Source organism: Zosterops lateralis (assembly GCF_965231275.1).
Source record: "Zosterops lateralis genome assembly, chromosome: 9".
Lineage (NCBI taxonomy): Eukaryota > Metazoa > Chordata > Aves > Passeriformes > Zosteropidae > Zosterops > Zosterops lateralis.
Genome location: NC_139769.1, coordinates 24,934,281 through 24,955,825, shown reverse-complemented (window position 1 = coordinate 24,955,825; position 21,545 = coordinate 24,934,281). Strand labels below are relative to the sequence as shown.

Genomic DNA, 21,545 nt, shown 5'->3' with positions numbered 1-21,545 from the left:
ACCAGTCTCTCCCTGACAGCAGAAGGTGGCTGTGACCTCTTCAGTGGAAAAGCAACTAAATGGGCCACAGTTTTAAGCCTTGTTTTGCCTCAGACCTGAAACCGGGCAAGATGCTGCAGCTCTGTGACAAATTGGGTGTGGGAAACACATTGCTCCTCTTCCTGCTCTGCATTTTAATCTTCCTTAACTTAATGACAAGGATGCAAACAAATGGAGTTTTCCTAATTGGTTTAGGATCAGTTTCCATGTCAAGATTTAATCCATCATTTTGCAACAAAGGGGTTTTTTGAGCCAGTGATGAACAACTGTAATTTTGCATATATTCTTACAAGTGCAAATTCTTCATCATTAGATATAGAACTATCACAAAATAACACCAGTAATCAATTTTTTAGACAGATATTTTGCCTGAAATTGTGGCATGTACAGTGCAATCGCTAGTAGTGAATATGTAATCTAAATTAAAAACATTAAGGGCATGTTTTAACCTAAAGTTGTAGAAGTGGTGTCTCACCAAAAGTAAGGAGGAAAGAAAAATATATAATAATAATAATAATATTCTTTAAAGAAAGAGAAAAACAGGAAAACCCTAAAAATTTAATAAAGCTTACCAGTTGGAGAAGATGAAATTGTTTCAAAATGTCATTCTTAGGCCTGACAAAGCTTTTTTGGACATGCTAATTTAAAAGGTTTCCTCCATAGGCACACTAGAAATTTTTAACGTTTTTTTACATTCCTGTGACTTGCAGCAGGGAGAACCTAGAGGGTGGTGCAGTTAAATCATATCCAGGCATTGCACCAAAATAAGAGAACATCTCACAGTCTGAAATTGCAAAAATGGACAAAACAGAAAAAAAAAAAAAGAAGGTTCAACATTTAGAAACAATTATATTCAATATCCTGCTCAAATACAAAGCAGTGTCCAATGGAATGCCAGCTTAAGTCTTCCAAGAACTGGAAGTTGACAAGTTTATATTTAGGAATTCTGTGCCTGGCCCCTTTCCCCTGTCTGCGTCCTCCTGTGGGGCCCTGGAAAAGCTCCATCAGCGACTTCACTGCTGAATTGAGTTCTGCCTACACAATGCTAAGATTTTATGTGTTTTCACAGGGAATGAAATGTCTTGGCTTGCCCTTTAAAGCAAGCTAAGTGAGCTCCTCAACTTAATGGGAGCTTCCATTAAAAATTAATAACTATCTCATAAAAGACATTTAGATAGACCATGAGGAAGTGAAAGGAATGAAGAACCTGGAATCTCTGGCAGCTCATGCATATCAGATAGGAAATAACTCAGGGCAGGTTTAGCAAAGAGAGACACAGACTCCTGAAATCCCAGAGGGGATTGGGTTGGAAGGGTCCTTAAAGCTCATCTTATTCCAACTCCCTGCCTTGGACAGGGACACCTTCTACTACGCCAAACAGGGAACAAAACCAGGCAAACAAGCAAAGAACAACTATATATACAATTCTACATAAATGCTGGAAGCTGGGGATAAAATGTCGCTGAACTGGAATGTATCATTTTAAAAGAAACTGTTGCCATTTTAGCTTTCTCAGAATTATGGTTTTTTTAAACTGGAGCCCCAGTCCAAGCCCCTGCTCAAGCAGGGCCAGCTAGACCAGGCTTCCCAGGACTCACCAGTTGGGTTTGAGAAACTCTAAGGGCAGAGGCTCCCTAATTCCTCCTTTGCCACCTTCATGGTAAAAAAACCATTTTCTTCAGTTCACAGGAATTTTATGTGTTTCAGTCTGTGCCCACTGTCTCTTGTCCTGTTCCTGGGCACCATTGCCCAGAGCCTCTCTGTTTTCCTCATACCCACCCACGGGATACCCACAGACAGGGATGAGCGCCCCTTGAGCCCTCTGCTCTCCAAGCTGAGCACACTCAGCTCTTCTAGTCTCTCTTCATACAACAGATGCTCCAATCCCTCCATCATCCCTGAAACCCTTCCTTGGACCTGCTCCAGTCCCAGACAGTCCCAGCTCTGCCAGCCCTCCTGGGCACCCCATCTCCTGTGGACCTGACAACATCCACTTGTGAAAATGTCCCCTAACCTGATCTCCCCCACTGGGAGAAGGAGGGGCTTTCCTTGTGCCAGCTTTTCTGACATTAGGAAGATTAGGCCTAATGAAGGCTAGTCTTTACCAAGTACTCAGACCTCTGGAGAGCTTTCATTGTTATCAGGAACAAAAGCTTGGATAACCTAAGCCACCAGCCAGCCACTGCAGCCACCCCTCCAGAGACACAATTCTGAAAGCTCTGGGTACCCTGCAACTCCTGCTCAATACTCACATGGGGCAATAACCCTCAAGATTGCACCTGTGATGGATGTTCTCTATATAAGTTTTTTTAAACTGGTTCAAGTTTGCTGCTTTTGGTTAGACAGGGAGTGATACGACATGGGGAATGTCTTTAAATTAAAAGATGAGAGATTAGATTAAATGTTAGGAAGAAATTTTTTCCTGCGAGGGTGGGGAGGCCCTGGCACAGGGTGCTCAGAGAAGTTGTGGCTGCCCCTGGATCCCTGAAAGTGTCCAAGGATGGGACTTGGATAATGGAAGGTGTCCCTAGCCATGGCAGGGGGTGGAACTGCATGGGCTGTAAGGTACCTTCCAACCCAAACCATTCTGAGATTCTGTGATAATTCTTGATTGCAGAGCAACCAACTCCATGTCACAGCCACAGATGAGGGTATTGACATGCAAGTGTTCCATTTAAAACTGCTTAGAATTTAATGTTCTTTAATGCCCCATAAGATATTTATAGTCTTCCATAGAACAAAATTCTCCTTCACCTTTTTTTTCATTTGTGCTCTGTCAGCTTAATGAGTAACTGGGTATGACTGGGTGATTTATTTAAATATTAGCACAATTTCTGTAAATACTTTTATCCTTTTTATAAACCGGAGTCCCATCACAGCTCAGAAATATTGGAAAGGCCATTAGGGTTGTAAGGGCAGCTTTCCTGCACCCAGTAATGGGGTTCTTACACCATTCCTATAATCCATCTGTACATCTCCAGCATTTTTAATACACCTGGCTCTGCAACAGCAAGGTGCCATCTGTGATGACTCTTGAGGCACAGTTGTTTTTCTCCCTGCCCAATTATATTTATGCACCAAATCCTTTAAACCTCTCTACAGTCTGCAGCTTCATTGGCTCAAACTAATGAACAGAATTTTCTAATTCCCTCCTGATAATCCTATTACCTGTCCAAAGCTATTTCTGCAAGGGTCATCATTCCAGAGGGATGTAAATCTGGGGCCAGGTCTCACTGTGGTCAGTTGTAATCCAGCTTCTCTCCTGGAAACTCCAAGGACATTGGTCAGCGCCTGGGCACAGCAGAGCTGAGGGACTGAGCCTCTCAGGTACTGTGATTTGTAAGTCCAAACCTTGCCTTTCAAGTTTGATTTCAGTAGGGAAAAAATATAGTGTTTTGAAGATGTATTAGTGGTGTATTAAAAGTTCTAATAAAGAAATGTAAGTGATGGGGTCTCTCAGAAGAGCCTCACATTTGGCAGCATGGGTGAAATGGGGCTGGTGACATAACAACTACTGCCAGGCTCCCAGCTGTGAATTTGGCAGGCTGCTTTCATCAAGCTGAGAACAACGAGCTGCCAGACCTGTCATTATTTGTGCTTTAAATGATTGCATGGGCAGTGAGTGGTGCTTCACTCCAGCTGGGGTCATCTGGGGGAAATGGAAATATATTAGAAATCAGATCCTGGATCTGCTGACAGTGTGTGCCCAGGCTATTGGAAGTGACACCTGTATCTAATTTAACAAGGCTTTATATTCCTTGAGTGGAATCCTGTCTCTCTCTATTTTATTTTGATTTGATTCAAAAATGGGATTTCTACTCTTTTGTAGCCTACTTTTGAATACTTACCTGTATCTAAGGGTCTGCAAGAGAATATAACGACCCCATTCCTTCTGCCTCTGCTGTAATGGAGTTGTGTGCTGTGGGGAAGGGTGAGAGAAGGAATCAAATCTCTGGGAAAATCTCCAGAAAATGTTAGTGTCTGGGCCCATTTTGGAGCTTCCAAGGAACTCTAAATGCTAACTTTAGAATGGAAAATTCTTATCCAGGTATCTAATCTCAGCTTGGTTTTGAAGGAATTGTTTTCTTGCAAAGGAATGTTTTGGTGAGCACAAATATTGGTGTGAAAGAATAATAACCCAACTGTACCATATGCAAGACAATTCCCTCTGTAGCTGCTGTGACAGCATTAGTTTTAGGCAGGTGACAGGTATGTAACTAAAGGTATAAATGACGTGTTACATAAGAAGACGGAGAAAAACTACAATTTTTGGCCCTGAGAAATTGCTCTGGACAGCTGAGATGCCCAGAAGATGGGCATGTTTTTAATAGGACAGGTCTGAGTGGTCAAGAAACCTTGGGGCAAAATTACACCTTGGATTCTTGCTCCCACCCCCTTACACAAACAGTATCATCTGCACAATCAATGGCTTCAAAAGTTTCCTGCAAGTGTTTGACATCTTTTTGACAGAGGTGGAATAATTTCAACCTAACCCATTCTTCTGCAGCTGATCTGTACCAGATCACTAAAATTATATGGAAGTGCTTCATTCTGTTTCAGAATGGGATTTTATGCTGGTCTTTATTATAAATATTAAAGTGTAATCCTAGCAATTATAATTACAGCAAAGCTAAAAGATGGGAAAATGTATTAGGACGTTATAGATAATCACCAAAATAATACAGCTTGAGAGCAAGTAACATAGTTAAAGACAATTACTATGCAACAGGATGTTCAGCTGCTGGTTTCCAGTGATAAGGGGAATTCCTCTCTAGCAGCAGTGGGTCTCAAAGCCACCACAGGGTTCCTATATTCCTCATTTACAAAGTTTAAAAACCCTACAGGTATTTCACACCTTCAAAATACTCATGATGTCATCTGGTCATACCCTCAGCTCAACTCCAAAGGGGTTTTTTGGGTGGATCACCGCACCAAAGAGCATTTCCTGCCCCCTTCCAGCCCTCCAAAGCAAAAAACAGAGCCTGAGCAATGCAATCAGTGGAGAAATAATTCTCCATAAGTATTTATCTGGATTCCAGGATTAGGCATCTCAGTGGGATAACTATCTGCAGCTCTGGGAGGTTGTGACTCCCACTCCACACCAGCTCTGCAATTCCAGAAGGATCTTAAATGTAGAACTGCAAGAATTTAGGAAGAAAATCCATTTCATCCTTAGCTTCCCACCCCATCTTTTATACCTATTGTTTTCTTTCCCATAGCCAGTGATATGGCACCAGATTAACAACCCCACAAGGCATCTGGGGACAGAGAACCCTCCAGAGACTGTACTGCCCACTTAGTCAGGCATTGGTGAGCAAGGAGAGGAAAGAAAATCAGCTTGCTTCTGAGATTTGGTGTGTGTGAGATGGCCAAAGGACACGGAGAACTCAGCTGGAGACTGGTAACCAGCTTTCAGCACTATTCCATCTTAAACCCCATAAGAGGCTCACTCTAGGGCACATGGCCAACCCCAGTGAGACTGAATTACACCCTTAATTCTGAACTGCTTGAATGAGCACAGTCTTCAGCCTCAGTCCAAATACAGAGAAACCTCTCATAGATTTAAAGGTAAGCTGGAACATGCTGTAAACCAACATATTGTTGTATGGAGCAGAATGCATCCCACAGCTCCTTCCTTTAATGCTCAGAGCCTACAGAGTTACAGGCAAAGCTGTAGAGCATCTCTAGAGTCAGCATCCCAGTCCAGAGAAATTGCTAATTTGCTGTTTACTAGAATGAGAATATCAAAGGGCTATGAGTAGAAGAAAACAAAGTGAAAGTGAGAAATGGGGTCTACCCCAACACCAAGTATGAGCAGAGTTGGCCAAAATTATGGGATTTGCACTTTCTGAGTGTAAGAACAAAAACCAAAACAAATTTAAAAGCCCCAACCCTTCCAACTTCAAGTGAAAGTCTTGGTAAATTCATGTCACCTCATGTAATAGTTCTTTTTTTAAGTTAAAATGAAACATTTCAATTTTTCATTGGCATTTTTGTTATGGACAGACATGGAAAATGAAGGCAACAACATGCAGAGAAATAATGATGAGCCTGAAAAATATCTTCATATATTTGCCTGCCAAAACAAGGAACTCTTTTTTGAGCACCCAGAACCCTTTCCAATCTATTAGCCAGAGAACAGACTCATAAGAAAAATGCAGGAAATTGCAGTGAGCAAATACCATATAGTTTTTCTCACTGCTCAGCATTCTATCAGGGGAAGAGATGGCAGGAGCAGTAATTCCTGCAGACAGAGCTGATCTTCCACAAAAGCAATCTCTTTGTTTTGAAAACATTAAAGGAATGCATTCAAATGGCATCTGGGAATGACATTTGTTTCTATTTGCATATCCTTGCCATTTTAGTGGTGTAAATCATTCATAATGTGACATAATTAAAATATTCTTGAATTATTGCATTTGTGCAATACTTTGCAGAATTGCTTTGCCTGGAATTAAAGACTTTACCATAATTTGAAAACACATTATAATAAAGGCTTGGCGTTCTGGCACAAAGTACCAAATAAAACAACGGGGGTGCTGATTCCTGTCCTTCCAAATTGCTGGAACCCCATGAAAACAGTTATCTCCAGATTGGAGTTACTCCAAGGATAACTATTCATTCCTGTTCCTCCTGGGAGCAGGGACGCTGTCCAGACTTAGAGCAGTAGCAGCACAGCAATCCCATAAAGAAGGCCTTAAAGCAAATGGAGGGTGTTTTAAAGGAAGCTATGAGATACATCCTTGGACCTCACCTCTCTGCAAGCACACAGTGATGAACCACCTTCCCTGCCAATTCTAAGTTAAATCCAGGTCCATGGTGGCTGTTGACCACCGGTTCAGTGGTGGGTCCTGTGAGCACTCAATGTCACACACAACCCGTCATTGGGAGGCCTCAATTCTGTCCTGAGATCTCAGGCAGCAGCACCTGCCAACTGCTCACCTTTGCTCCCTTCCACACTGGATGTGCCCAGGTTTATTTTGTGACACTCCACATTTGGTCACAGGCAGGAGGCACATTTGGAAATAAGGCCCAGCTAAAAATAGCTAGGCTAAGCCTTAAGCCAAACAGGATGAAGTAAGTGCTCAGAAAGAGTTAGGACAAGTCAGGGTCTGCCATAGGAGGAAACAAGCCAGACATGGATGGTCTGAGATCTAAACACAGTGCCTTCAGATCCTAGGGGTTTCCTCAGCACCCACACCACAGCCACCTCCAGCCCTTTGCTTCCAGGGACCGTCTCTGCCAAGGAGAGGGAATTCCGGTCCTCATTATCCAGGCCTGCATCCTCTCAGGATGAGTAAAGTTCCGTAGCTCATCCAGAAAGGGTTTCAGGCCACTGAACCAAGTTGTGTCAGCAATGTCAGTAACCCACAGCCCATGGCAAACCTCACACCAGAATGTGTTTATCCACATCTGCCTTAAGTGACCAGTGGAAGGTGTCCTTGCCCAAGCCAGGGAGCCAGAACAAGATGACCCTCAAGATCTCTTCCAACCTAAGCCATTCTATGATTCCATGACTTAATTAATTTTAGAAAGTGGCTGTTCATTTAAAACAGAGTAACAATCATTTTAGGACTTTAAAATTTGATTATACCCTTCTGTTCAGTGTGAATACTGATGCATCACCCAAGACTCTCCTACAATATTTAACGTAAAGGGATTAATATAGATTAATATAGATTTGCTGCCATCTGGTGCTGCTAAATAGTTAAATGAATTGTGATTTAATTTTTTTAAGAGACCTTGTCGGAACACATCAATAAATGAGGCTCTAGCAAACTGATTCATATTTGAGCTGTTCCATTGGGACAGCTAATGCTGCAACAGCCATTTAGCAAGTAAATCCAAATCTCTGACATCATGGCAATCTGAAATAGCACAGTTTTTCTCTGATGTATGATGCTCTCTGGGTCTGTATCTGAGTCTGATTCTCCCAAAGGGAGAGGGAATTCCCTCACTTGCATTCACCTCTTATTCTTTAGCCCTGGAGAATCTACAAATAGAGCCCCATTTAGTGCTGAAGCCACAGCAAAAAGCTTTTAGGTGCCAAAATCATTAGAAAACAAATCCTAGGAAAAAAATCAGATTTCATTACTCCTAATTCTCATGGAATTCCTCTCCTTTCCCAAGCACAACACACTGCTAGGACTGCATCTCCATCCACTTCCCACATCTGCCACAGCCTTCACAGCTGGAAACAGGCTTTGGCTTAACCAAACATCAAACAAATGTGCAGAGAGGAGAAAACCCACAACCAGAACACCTCCAGTGTCTCTTGTCCTGACTCCTGCTGATCCTGTGGCCACCTGCTGCAAACAGAAGGGGTCAGGACCTGGTTTATCTTATCACATCAGCCCCAGGGCAGCAGAGCCAGGCTGCTCTGGGCCACTGCAGAAGGTAACTAAATCCAGGAACATTGTGTTCAGGCACCTATGATGTGCATATTTTCCATTTACCCTCAAGGTTGTCACAGGAACCCACAGAACTGGAGCACTTTTCCCTGACCTGGAGCTGCACTGTCAGTGATAGTGTCATTCCCCAGGTTGGCAGGAGCGTGTTCCCAGCATGTGAGCAATTGGAATACTGCCCCTAGGCTCAGCTCCAAATCCTATCCCTGCAAGGGGCAAATTGGCATTGGGGTGCTGCTGTGCACACATGAAGTGGGTGAAATGAATCAGAGGGGTTTACTGCAAGGTCTTTTCCAACCAGATCATTTTGTTTCCTTTATTTTCCCTTTTCCTCTGCAACAGAAATTCCTAGTCTCTCCTCCTGCTTGTTACAAGATGCTTTGCTAATGATGCTCTTGCACTCAGTGAATGTCAGAAGCTTCCAAGAACACTGTCAGATGGCTTAGGAGGTGGCACGGCTATAGCTTGAGCACAGGGAAGGCTAAAATATTTGGAATTAATTTTTGGATAGAGCCATGGCACTCCCAGTGAAGAAGGCTTAGAAATAACCAAGTGTAGACAGAGAAACTGGCCCAGCATTTGTGCTCCAGTTTCTACATAAATAAAAGCAAGTCCCTGGGAAAGAATTTGCTCTGCTGTTTATCTGAGCTGTGTTTTGGAGCAGGAGAGGGAACATGTGTGTTTTAAGCCATCAGCCTGTGCTTCAAATCATGACATTTATTTACATGCTCAGAGAATGTCATGTACATGCCTCAGTTGCTGCATAACTGCAACCCCAGTTTGCCTCATTTGGGTCTGAAAAGGAACTACAGTAATTGTAATTTTGTGCAGTTTTACAAGCCACATGTAAAGATACTTACAAATTAGCTGAGGAAAGCTCACCATTTATAATCTCAAGTCAATCACAGGATCCAAAGTAAAGCGTGAAGCCTCTGGAATGGGCATGAATGGTAGGAAAGGTCTCTGCAGGAAAGGGATAAACTTTTCTGTGGGGGTGACTGAGCACTGAAACAGGCTGCACAGAGAGGCTGTGCAATCTCCTCCTCTGGAGATACTCAAACCCACCTGGATAAGATCCATCTGCTTTAGCAGGGGGCTGGGCTGGATGATCTCCAGGTCCCTTCTAACCCCAGCCAGGATGTGATTCTGGGATATAGGGAAGCTACATACCTGATGTAAACACTCCAGGGTTTTCAGTGGCCACAAATCCTGTCTGCTTTGGCTTTCATCTTCTGATTAATAAAGGTAATCAGAGGAATAAATTCTTATAATCACTGACTTCATGCAATCATAGTTGCCACAGGGATGTCAGGATCATTCAGTAGAGACAGTGTTACTTCTGGTATTGCAAGCAAATGAGCAAGTTGGAGCAGGACCTGGGCATCCATCATTTAATCAATTCATGGTAACTCCATTTTTTGGTAAATGGTCAAGTAAAAAAAACAAAACCAAACCAAAACCACATCCAACTGACCACACAGCTTTACAGTTCAATAGAGGAAATATCTTATTCTCTTTTGGGTATACTGAACCCACCTCCAGACTGGCAGCATCCTCCTGACAGCATCTCCACTGCCTTTGACAAATACAGATAGACCACTTTTACCTCTGGATCCTCTCATTTAAGAGAAATGAGGAAATTAATCTGTCAAATCTTTTAAGATACAGAGATGTGCTCAGGACACTTTAGCAAGAATAAAAAAAAGAATGGAGGAAGAGAGAGCGCCTCACAGTCACAAGCAAGCACTACAGCTTGGCTCTGCCAGTCCTACAGGAAGAGTTCCAAGGCGGCAGGCTGGAAAACAAAAGAAATTCTTGAGAGTACAAGCTGAATCGCAGAGTCTGGGTTGGGAAAGATATCCAGGATCATTCAATCCAACCATTTGCCCAGCATTGCCAAGGTCAAAACACGTCCCCAAGTGCCACCTGCAGGGGCAGCCACTGTTGAATCCCTGCAGGGATGAGGATTCCACCACTGCCTGACCACCCAAGGTCACCTGTCCCTTTCCCTACCATAGCAAGGTCTTGCTCTGCTGTGACTTACTTTATACCCAAATCAGCATCACAAGATGTGTAAATCTAATTCAACTGCCACAAAGTCAATAAATATCCCTGGTCAGGGATATTTTGCCCAATGCCCAAAGCAGTAAATGATTCACTCTCCTCCCTTCACACAGGGACTTTCTCTGGAAAGAGGAGGCCCAGCTGCAGAGAAAGGCACTAATTCAGTGAGAGAGGGTCAGAATTGCAAGATAATTTAAAATTTTAATGATGGGAAAGCAGCAAACGAGATCCTCACACATCTCAGAGGATGCATGTTAATGCTCAGAGAAAGCCAGGAATAAAAAATACATCCATTTGAAAGCCGTTGTGAAGAATTTAATTTTTTTTAATTGCTTAGCTCTCAAGTTTGAGATAATGACTGTTTAGACCCTGCTTTAGAGGAAGCCTGTTGGCTAAGTCAAGTCTGCTTTTCCCAAATGATGACAACAAAGTATAGATATGAAAGAAGCAAAAACAAATATTCCTACTGATTTATAGTTATAAATACACATTTCAAAAGAACATCAACCAGCTAAGGAGAAAAAAAAAAGTCAGGAAAAAAACCCCACCAGAAATAAATGTTAGAACTCCAAAACTACTTTCTTAACTGTTTATTGTGGGTGATTTTTTGCATGTCCAGAGCCTTAGGAGGCATTCTTGGTCAAATTCATCCCAAAAGAAACAGGGGATGCTCTTCCAGTTTCACAAGTGTTGATTCCTCTCAGCCCTGCCCCGCAGGCATGTTTTAGTTTTTAATGGAAAGGAGAAGTAAGAGTTGCTCAAAGTCCTCACAGGGTAACTACTTCTAGACTTTTAATTAATCTCATAACAAACTCAAGTTCCTTCCCTTTTCCATAAAACACCAGCCATCAACGTCTCCAAGCGCCTGTCTCCAGTCACTGCCAGTTACAGCTCTGGCACAAGAGATTTATCACATATTACAGAGATTTACACATTGCAAACATCTGTTCAGCTTGGGGAAAAAACATGCACAATCTCTCCCTTGGTCTTCTGCCATCCATCATGATTTTGTTAAATACAGCAATAAACTCCAACCAAGGCTCTGAAAGATGCGCCAACTTTAGCAAACATGAACGTGGAGCTCAGGAAGAAACACACACTTAAATATCAACTGAAAACTGTCCAGACTCCCAGAGCACTGTGGTGAACTGTCCAATCCATATGACAAATCAGGCCAGGCATTGAGGTTAAACATGGATTGAGATTCGTGCCCTTAAATAATCTGCATTTGAAAATGTTGGCTGTTCCCACTCTCCTCAAATAGACATTTTCTCGGTATCCAGCCACCCTCCCCTTCCACCCTGCTCGATACAGCCAAGTTTGTTTAAGAAGAAGATAAATTGTTAATAGGTTTCCTGGCAGAAAAGTCCTGTTTTAAAATATCTGTATTCTGCCTTTCCAGACAAAACTGTGGGGCTCTGGTAGAGGTAAACCATAGAACCACAGAATCATAGATTGACTTGGGATGGAAAGGACCTTAAAGCCCATCTCATTCCACCCTCTGCCACGTCCAGGGACACCTTCCAGAAGTCCAGGTTGCTCCAAGTCTCGTTCAACTTGGCTTTAGACACTTCCAGGGGTAGCCACAGCTTCTCTGGGCACCCTGTGCCAGGGCCTCACCACCCTCTCAGGGAAGAATTTCTCCCCAGTATCTAATCTAAAACTACTCTCTGGCAGTTTGAAGCCATTCCCTCTTGTCCTGTCACTGATTGGGGTGAAGGCATTGAGCTAATTTCCTGTTTTGAAGTGATATCAGAAATAAATACGCAATCTGAAAAAGATTAATAATTCCTGGTGCATAATTATAGGCCAAATTTTGAAAGACTAAAATAAAGAGAATGGGATATTTATTTAATCCTATGAACTTGCAGCCCAACATAACACTGAAGACAGGGGTAGTCACATAAGGCATTTCCTTAAGGAAAAGCCTTAAGGATAAATGAAACATTGGACTCATCTATTTAAAATGTTTCAACCTCACAAGTAAAGAAGAGAATAACTCTGCTAAAGCGGATAGAGGGAATAATCCAATCCCATAACCCTCTCATCAGTCCCAGTGACGTGCAGCAGAGCTGGCAGCTCTCTGCATCAGCCCAGCCTGCTTTATGTTTTATTCCCATCATATGACCTCTTCTCTAGCAAATCAAGTCCTGGCCAGTGTTTTGAAATTATGTTTTTTCCCAGCCACGGTGACCTAAGCAGTCCATGATATACCACGTTTTTTCCTTGCCGTGAGCCCAGGATGTTTCCAATCTGCCACACAATCAGCCTCTCTTTGCACCTTGTGATGACACAAGCAGTCAAAGCAGGCTGGCTCTTAAGCCTGTTTTTAGCCACTTTTCTGTAAGGGAGCTGATTGCCCGTGATGCAAGGGGAACTGCAGGTGCTCCATGTTTGCCACTCCCTGGCAGAGGGCCCAGGAGCAGATCATGGAAGGTGCTGTAGGCCTTGAGCACAGGGCTGGAACTCCAATCTCAGCATTGATCTCGATTACATAATGCTGCTAATGCCTCCTGTGAATCTCAGCAAATCCATGACCAAGGATTCTTGGAAACCTGTCCTTGATCCTGGCACAGGCCCTCCCAAGGGTACATGAAGAGTGGAGGACTCACTCCATTCCACTGCCCAGGCAGGGAGAATGATGCCTTCTCCAGTTCCCTATTATTTTACCCAATTCCCCCAAATTTCAGAAACCTGAACATTTAAATCCACGGCTGCTCCTTCTCTTGTCGTGCTTGCTTCAGAAGCTGCCCCTGTGCCAGGTACGCCTGTGACTATTACTTGCCATTTGAGAGAGAGGACAGGAGTAATCAGGGAGAGAATTCTGCGGCTGGAAACCAGGGAAAAGAGGCAGAAAAACAAGATTCAAATTAGCCCCTGGGAGAGGGAAGTTCTGCTCAAGTTCAAACACTCTTCCCAAGAGCCAAGGGAACACTTGGAGCACATCCCGGCTGAGCACCCACCCACACAGAGCCTGACACAGAGATGTGCAACCACACCTCACTGCCAAATACCCTTCAGTTTTCACTCTCCCCCTCAAGGGTCCCCAAAATGTCCCCCATCCCAGATCACCAGCAATGTCCCACTGACCAATGGGGACCCGCAGCCTGCTGCTGATCTTCTTACCTAAACCCAGACACAAACAGCATTTTTAGCAGGATTTGCACAGATGGAAAGCAGCAAATTTGTGCCTAGAACGTGTTTATATTTTAAGAAAAATATCACTCATGTTTACTTACTGGACTAGCAGCAAAAACTCTTATATTGGAAAGCAAGTTTTATTTATTTCTTTATTTTGGTTTTTTCCTTTGCAGAATGTATCTGCCTTTTTACAGTTTGTTTAGGGATACTTTTCTTTTAATTTCCTTCTCTTCTGTAACTATAACTCACAACTACAAGGCACTATTTTTTGTATTTACAGCTGCAGTCTTTTTCAAGGATTATATAAGGCTTCCTTACAAGTACACAGCTACAGTGCTTTCTTCCTGAGCTACCTCAGAAGATATGAGCAAGAGAAAGTAGTAAAATTGTAATTTTGGGTAAACAGGGACACCTCTGTGAATGCCAAAGGCATAAAATTATGCCAAATCCCTGGAAGTGTTCAAGGCCAGGTTGGAACAGGGCTTGGAGCAACCTGAGATAGTGAAAGGTGTCCCTGCCCATGGCAGGGGGTGTATGGATGGGCTTTAAGGTCCCTTCCATCCCAAGCCATTCCATGATTCTGTGCTTCATTACTAAGCAGAAAACCTTCTTCCATACTGGATAAAAAGGAACCACTTCATTAAATGGTTATTTCTACCCTGTAGTAAGGCTGGCCCATCTAGTTTAATGGCACCAGAGGAATGAGCAGCAGTAACAGGAATTCTACTTCTGATCTCTAACAGGTCCAGTGCTCACAGAAATTCAATGGCAGCATCAGGCCTATACTTTGCATTTGGGTTTTTTTGGACACAAAAATCTTCTCAATTTCTTCACTCAGAAAATCTAGCAGAAAGACAGGAAAGGGAAGAACTTACAGAATGATCAGTCTCTTAAAATATATATGTAAAACCACCATATGCGTGACAAAATAGGGCCTAGTGCACTTATGACCCACAGACCTGATAAGAAGAAGCTTTTACACCCATATGAACTTTCAGTCATCAAAACCAATGAGAAACGCTAATGAAAATATAAAAGATTTTCTAAATTAACAATATCCCCCCTCCCCAGAGATTGCTGTTCATCTGGAATGTCAGAATAGTACAAAGGGGAAGCTTGGGATCAGTACCAAATGGCAACTGATGGCCTGGAAGGTCTGTGGATGCTTCCTTAGAACTAACTAACAAGGATGCATCCTTGAGACATAACTAACTCCAGTGATGACATTAATCATCATGTCATCATCACTGCACACCTTGTGCACACTGCACACCAGCTGTGTGACACAACACCCTCTCAGGGGACTCTGCTCCTACCCTGAGCCAGTTATGTATTGGGATTGAGAGACTGCTCAATTACATGATTAAAAAAAAGAAGAAAATAATCAGCTGTAAAGCAGTAAGGAGTCTGTAGGAGGAGGTTGGGATGGCCAGGGAAGGTCATTCTCCAGGACACAAGGCCATTCCTGCTGAATCCAATCATCCCTGTGCCTCTGAGTCCTGGACTCAGGTTGATCACCTTAGTCAAGTGACCTTAAAGGGATTTCTAAAACACAACACTATCAGTCAACAAATTATGACCCACTTGCACCCACATGAGCCTGTCCATGGTGTTGCTGCTCTTGCAAGAGCTGCCATGTGATGAAGAGGAGAGTTCCAGCCATCCCCATGCTGGCACACCAGGTCCCAGCACACCTGTAGAGGCAAGCAGGTGGCACCTTTTCATCTGAGACACTCGTGATGGGCCATCCTGACCTGCTCTGTGACACTCTCTGCTGTGCTTGACTCATGGACAGCCTTACACATGGACATTTCCTCACAGAGGCACTTGCATAACAACAACCTCCACGGCTGGCAGCACCCACACTTCCCCATTTATTGGGAAGCTCATTTTTAACTTTGGAAAATGCTGCTTGCCCGGCACATAAAAGAACACCTCCTCACCACCCAAAAAAAAAACCCTAACCAGCACACAACAGCTCCACCTCAGCCTTTGATGAGGATGTGGGAGAGTTCCCTGCCCAGGTGATTGCCCGACTTTGCCCGTGCACGACACGCAAGAGCTTCCGCTGCACTTTTCTCCCTCCAGGAGAGCCAGCTCAGCCTGGAACACCCTCCCACAGACCACCCTGTCCATGTGCCTTGTCCTCAGCTGCCTGGTTGGGAAATACCTTGGCTTGGCCAGCCTCATTCTCCCAGGGCTGAGATAAAAATGTCAAAGATTTACCACTCCACTGAGCTGAAAGGGGAATATTTTGCATGCCTGGCTCCCAGCTCCCAGCCCAGCTCAGTCACAGGGGCAGGATTAAACTTCAGGAGTTCCCACTCCCAGTCCATGGCCAGCAGCCTCCCAGCCTGTGCACCCACAGGTCAGGGTTGTTGCCTCGTGCCACACTGCAGAAGAATGGTGAAACACAGCCTTAACACTGTTATGATTCATCTAATCTACACAGATTTATGGGGCACAATAGATCAGTAACATAAATTTTACAGAGACCTTTCATTTGTTAAGCAATCCATTCCCACCTCTGGGAAGAGAGATGTTTCACCAAAAGCACACTCAAGTTTTCTGGTTTGAGCCTGCCAACTGAGTGTTTAAGTTTCATACCTTGTGCTTTTCAGCTCAAAGCTCTGAAACAGCAAAGCCTACAGAGAATCACACTTTCTTGTTCCCCTAGAACAAAGAAAATCCACAGCAGCAGCAGCCTGAAGAGCTTATTGTAGATGTCTGTGTAAACCAAGAGAATGGTTTGAGGGTTTGACCCAGCATATATATCTGCTCATCCCTGACATGGCAAAGATTCTTAGTTTTGCCTAGTGAGAAGGGATTAGCTTCAGATTTCTATTTCAGAACTGAGGGAATAGCAAGTGATCCGGTAATCTGGATCTATGCAGCGACAACAACCTATCTATAGAGCAACCTAGAGAATTTCTACTAATGAAGCTTAATTCATTACCTGCTTTTCTTGCAAAGTTACTTGCAGTGTTTCCCACAAGTTTTGATTAATTGTCACGGGTACATGCATGGAACAACTTATTTGCACACTTGCTAATCAGCTTCAGTCCCAATACATACAAGAGTCAGGTGCTTTGTGTCCTGCTCAGCCATTATTCCACATTATCCCTTGATGGTGCTATGGAAAAATGAAGGTACATACATCACTATATGTCACTCCAGTCTAACACCCCAGCTGCCTTTAACATGAGAACATGAGAACACATTGCTACTGTGAAGTCAAACAAAGCTTAACTTGGCACCTGAACAGTTGAAACTAGTCTAGACTTAATGGGAACACTCAAATCACCTGCCTTAAGACTTCTTGCTGCCCTGTAGTGCTCTGGCACCACTGATCTGGGATCATGTCCTCGGTGGGAACACTCAATATAAATGTGGTTCTCCATCACAAACTCCACTGTAAGAGACAAAAAGGGTGTTGGTGAATCACAGTGCCCTGAGAGTGTCATCTGGCTCTTTGGGTTGTCTGGTTTATGGAAAGGGTGGAACAAGAAAGTGATTTTGATTTATAACCACTATCAGTTTGCTGTTTTGCAACAAACATGGCCCAACCAGCACCAGGATGTTCAGAGGTCTCTTGCCCAACAGGTTCATATATTTGGCTCCATTTTCTGTATGCGAATGGAGCAATTTGGGCTACCCTTAAAAATAAATACTTACAGCACTTGGAAAATTAATAGAGCCCCAGTTGCAAGAGGGATTAAAAAAAAGTAATGAAATATTCAGTACACATTTCCACTGCAGGAAGTTTTACACCCACTATTTCCCATGAACATGTCCCAGATAATCTCCAGTGACTGGGAAGGAACAGCATAATGAAGGAACCCTCACCTGAGAATCTGGCCCGACACATTTTTAAGGAGACTGGCATATATCCCAATTGCTTTTTGTGAGTCAGTGACAAGTTCCATAATTACCATGTGTATTTTGATCTTTACTGATACTCACCAGCTACAGGAAATTACACACTGTGCTGTACCTGCTGCAAACTTACCCCTTTTGCTATCCTGTTATTACCTGTTCTCCCTTTGGGACTTGCAGCATCTCCTACTCCAGCCACTGAAATGGAAGAAAATGCCAACACCAGCTTGGAAGAGGACTTTGAAGGACAGGCAACACACACAGGCAAGGAAACTAACTGTTTGTTTTTGGTTTTTTTCCAAAAATAAGTTAAACTGTCGGTGTTCACTGGGAAAGCCCAGAATTCCAGTGGATCCAGTGGCCAAACCTCTTGCACAAAAACACAGGTTCCAAAGGCAATGAGAAGGTACTTTGGGGCAAGTGACAGCCCCCATGGAGGGCAGGTAACACCAAACGTTGTGCTGCTCCTCCTCAAACCTGAAGCAAAGGGCAAACACAGGGGACACTTGACAAAGCTACCAAGAGCCATGGCCCGACATGGCTTCTGTTGGTTTATTGCCTCAGTCCTGTGGTTTATTGCTTCACTTTGCTCTCCAGAGGAGGAGAAGACAACAAAACAGCAACAAACCCCACACTCCCACATTAGAATTAGGTAATAATGTTTCGCTCGGAAGGCAAAATAATTTTTTCCTTTTTATAGAAGGAACACTTGGTGCTAAAAATGCCCCTTGTGGCAAACACAGCGCAACATTTAGAAGTTTTAAAAGAGGCCTTGCTCAGAACCATCATTCTTTTTAATCCAGTGCTCAATCACCAGGATTTTTCTAAGTACTGACATTGTGTTCAGCTCTACAGCTACTCCACCCCACTGCCAGGTAACAGGATGCAAATCATTCCCTCCCTCTGCTCCAAGGGCTTCCTTTCCTTGGAGCTATAATGAATGTAGTTCTTGTAATAACTCTGGGGTTCTTTGCCAACCAGCCTTGCTGCTGTTGGCCAAGATTATTTTATGTACACAGGTTGGATGGGGCTCTGAGCAACAGAACTAGTGGAAGGTGTTCCTACCCATGGCAGGGTATGAGATGAGCTTTAAAGACCCTTTCAACCCTAACTATCCTATGAAAAATACATATATATACACACACACACACACACACACACACACACACACACACACACACACACACAGACCATATCTCACTTCCATCACATCTCCCTTGTGAAAATGAGAGCTGCTTACCCAGCCTTTTCTCAATTTTCCTTAGGAAACCTCACCTCTGAAAACACTGAAATATTCTTTGGTTTTGTTTTATAATCTAAGATGCAGATTAAATGTTTTCATTTTGAAAACCAGCACTGCAATTTTGAATTTTTTTTTCCCAATTTCCAGACTTAAGTATTCTAATCAAGCAGCTCCAAAGACCAAGATCTGCATTACAATCAGAATATAATTTTTTTATGGGTTACTCTTCCAGTGCAATAGGTATTGTTTGGGGTTTTAAAAAATAATCTCAAATGTTCTGCATTCTTAGTTTTACTCCAAGTCTTTTTGCACACCTATTATTTAAATTTTATTAAATATTTAAATACCCTGATTATAAAGAAATCAAATATTTGCCTACAAAACACCACCTTTGGCCAACATGGTAGTTTTATCATTTCAACGTCCTCATCCATATTAACTGCTCATGTAGTTCACCAAAATCCTTCCAAAGTATCCTGATGGGAAACAGATCACCAAAATGATCCAGGCAGGAAAAACCCTCTTTCTTTCTTTTTGGGACACATTGACCTAAAAGCTCTGGTTCTCAGCACTCCTGGAGAGTGCTTTGGAAGGAGAAAGGACAGAAATACTGAGGCACAGAAGGACAAACCAGCAAAGAATATAAACTTCTCAGGAAACCTCTTGTTGCAGCCACTTTCTCACCCAACTTTGTCTCTCTTAGGGCCCAAAGGTGTGATCAATGACTGGAGGAAGTTCAAATTAGAGAGTGAAGATGGAGACTCCTTACCTCTGAGTAAGAAAGAAATGCTTAGACAAATGTCTTCACCACACAGATCCTTCAGCAGAGATGATAAAGACACCAGAGAGAGATTCTGCCGTAAGGTAAGAGAAGCAAAAGGAATTAACTTTGGCTCTATACAAAACATGCCCATTATAAGGTAGAAAATCTTGAATTTCCCACTCAATCTCTGTGTAACTTAGTTCAACTCTCACAATGCAGACAGAACACATGTGCAAAACAATGCAGCTGGAGAAGGGGCTGGAGCACCAGGAGAGGCTGAGGGAGCTGGGGAAGGGGCTCAGCCTGGAGAAAAGGAGGCTCAGGGGGGACCTTGTGGCTCTGCACAACTCCCTGACAGGAGGGGACAGCCAGGGGGGTCAGGCTCTGCTCCAGGGAACAGGGACAGGAGGAGAGAGAATGGCCAGAAGTTGTTCCAGGGTAGAGACTTAGGTTGGATGTCAGGAAAATTTCTTCCCCATAAGGGTGGTCAAATATCAGAAGGAGCTGCCCAGGTATTGATGGCATCACCATTCTTGAAGGAATCCAAAAAAATAGGAATGTGGTGCTCAACAACACAGGTTAGTGATAAATTTGGCAGTGCTGAGTTAATGATTTGAATTGATGATCTTAGAGGGCTTTTCCAACCTTAATTAGTGGCTCTGTGATTCTCTTTATCCAGTCCTCTCTCAAGCAAAGGGTAACTTCAGTACAACAAGCAGTGTATTTCACATCTATCACAGCACAGCTTGACCTTTCTTCCTCCCTTCCCTGCCACAATGCTCTACCCTTGGTTAATGCAATGGAAGAAAATTTTTAGCAGGTTTAAAAACCTATTAGTCAGGATAGAGCTCTGAGCCTGAACATCATTCATGGCCATTTACTAATTCTGAAACAGGGGGGAACCATACCCCCAGTAAGACAGGAATCAAGCAGGTTTAATTTGTCACTACTGGCAAAATTTCCACCAACTCTGAGAGATCCATACATTTTCGCCAAATGTGGCCACTGCCTTCAGTACCATCATGCTGATAGGCAAGTGTTGAGATAGGATCTTCACTTGTCTCTCAACAAGACCTGGAGTCACTGTAGGGAGTGGTGGCTCTCCAGACAACAGGTGGGTCAGTTCCCATTCCAGCTCCAAGGGGTTCCCAGTCACTGACTGTCACTATAGGACACGAAATGGCACACCATCAGTTGTCAGGGCAAGAAGAGGGCAGTTTATTTTTCTACCTCGATTTATATAGATTTTGGACAATGACCACAGATTGGAGGATGAGGTTAACACCTCTCCAACCACACTGATCAAACTTGAAGTCCACCAATTGTCCCTCCTCTGAAGAGGAATGATAAACAAAAAGAACAGTTTACAATAACACTGCTTTTGTTTACATGAAAATCTGTGAGAAACTCCACTACAAAAATGCAAACATCAGAAGGCTGAAAAAGATCAGGGCGACAAGTGACGTCCCTCTCTGTGTACCCACAGATGAGCATGCAGGAGTACGAGCTGATCCACGCGGCGCAGGAGGACGAGAGCTGCCTACAGCAGTACCGCAAGCGCTGCATGCAGGACATGCACCAGCGGCTCAGCTTTGGGCCCAAGTTCGGCTTCCTGTGCGAGCTGCAGAACGGGGAACAGTTCCTGGAGGCCGTGGAGAAGGAGCACAAAACCACCACGGTCATCGTGCACATTTATGAGGACGGCGTCAAGGGCTGCGAGGCGCTCAACAGCAGCCTGACCTGCCTGGCGGCTGAGTACCCCACCGTCAAGTTCTGCAAGATCAAGGCCTCCAGCACGGGCGCCGGGGAGCGCTTCTCCAGCGAAGTGCTCCCCTCCCTGCTGGTCTACAAGGCTGGGGAGCTCCTCAGCAATTTCATTAGCGTCTCTGAACAGTTCAATGAGGAGTTTTTTGCTGTGGATGTGGAGGCTTTCCTAAATGAGTATGGGCTGCTACCTGAGAGGGAGCTTCGGGTGCTGGGGAATGGCACGGATGAGCCAGATGTTGAATAA

The 21,545-nt window shown here is 43.7% G+C and overlaps 1 protein-coding gene across 1 annotated transcript; it reads left to right on the top strand.

Moving 5' to 3' along the window:
- Window positions 1-17,731: 17,731 nt before the first annotated feature.
- On the top strand, window positions 17,732-21,545 carry PDC (phosducin; the record flags this gene model as incomplete). The annotated part of the gene is made up of 3 exons (XM_083867533.1): window positions 17,732-17,792; window positions 19,475-19,635; window positions 21,021-21,545. The coding sequence occupies 3 exons, from the start codon at window positions 17,732-17,734 to the stop codon at window positions 21,543-21,545; spliced, it is 747 nt and encodes a 248-aa protein (XP_083723659.1).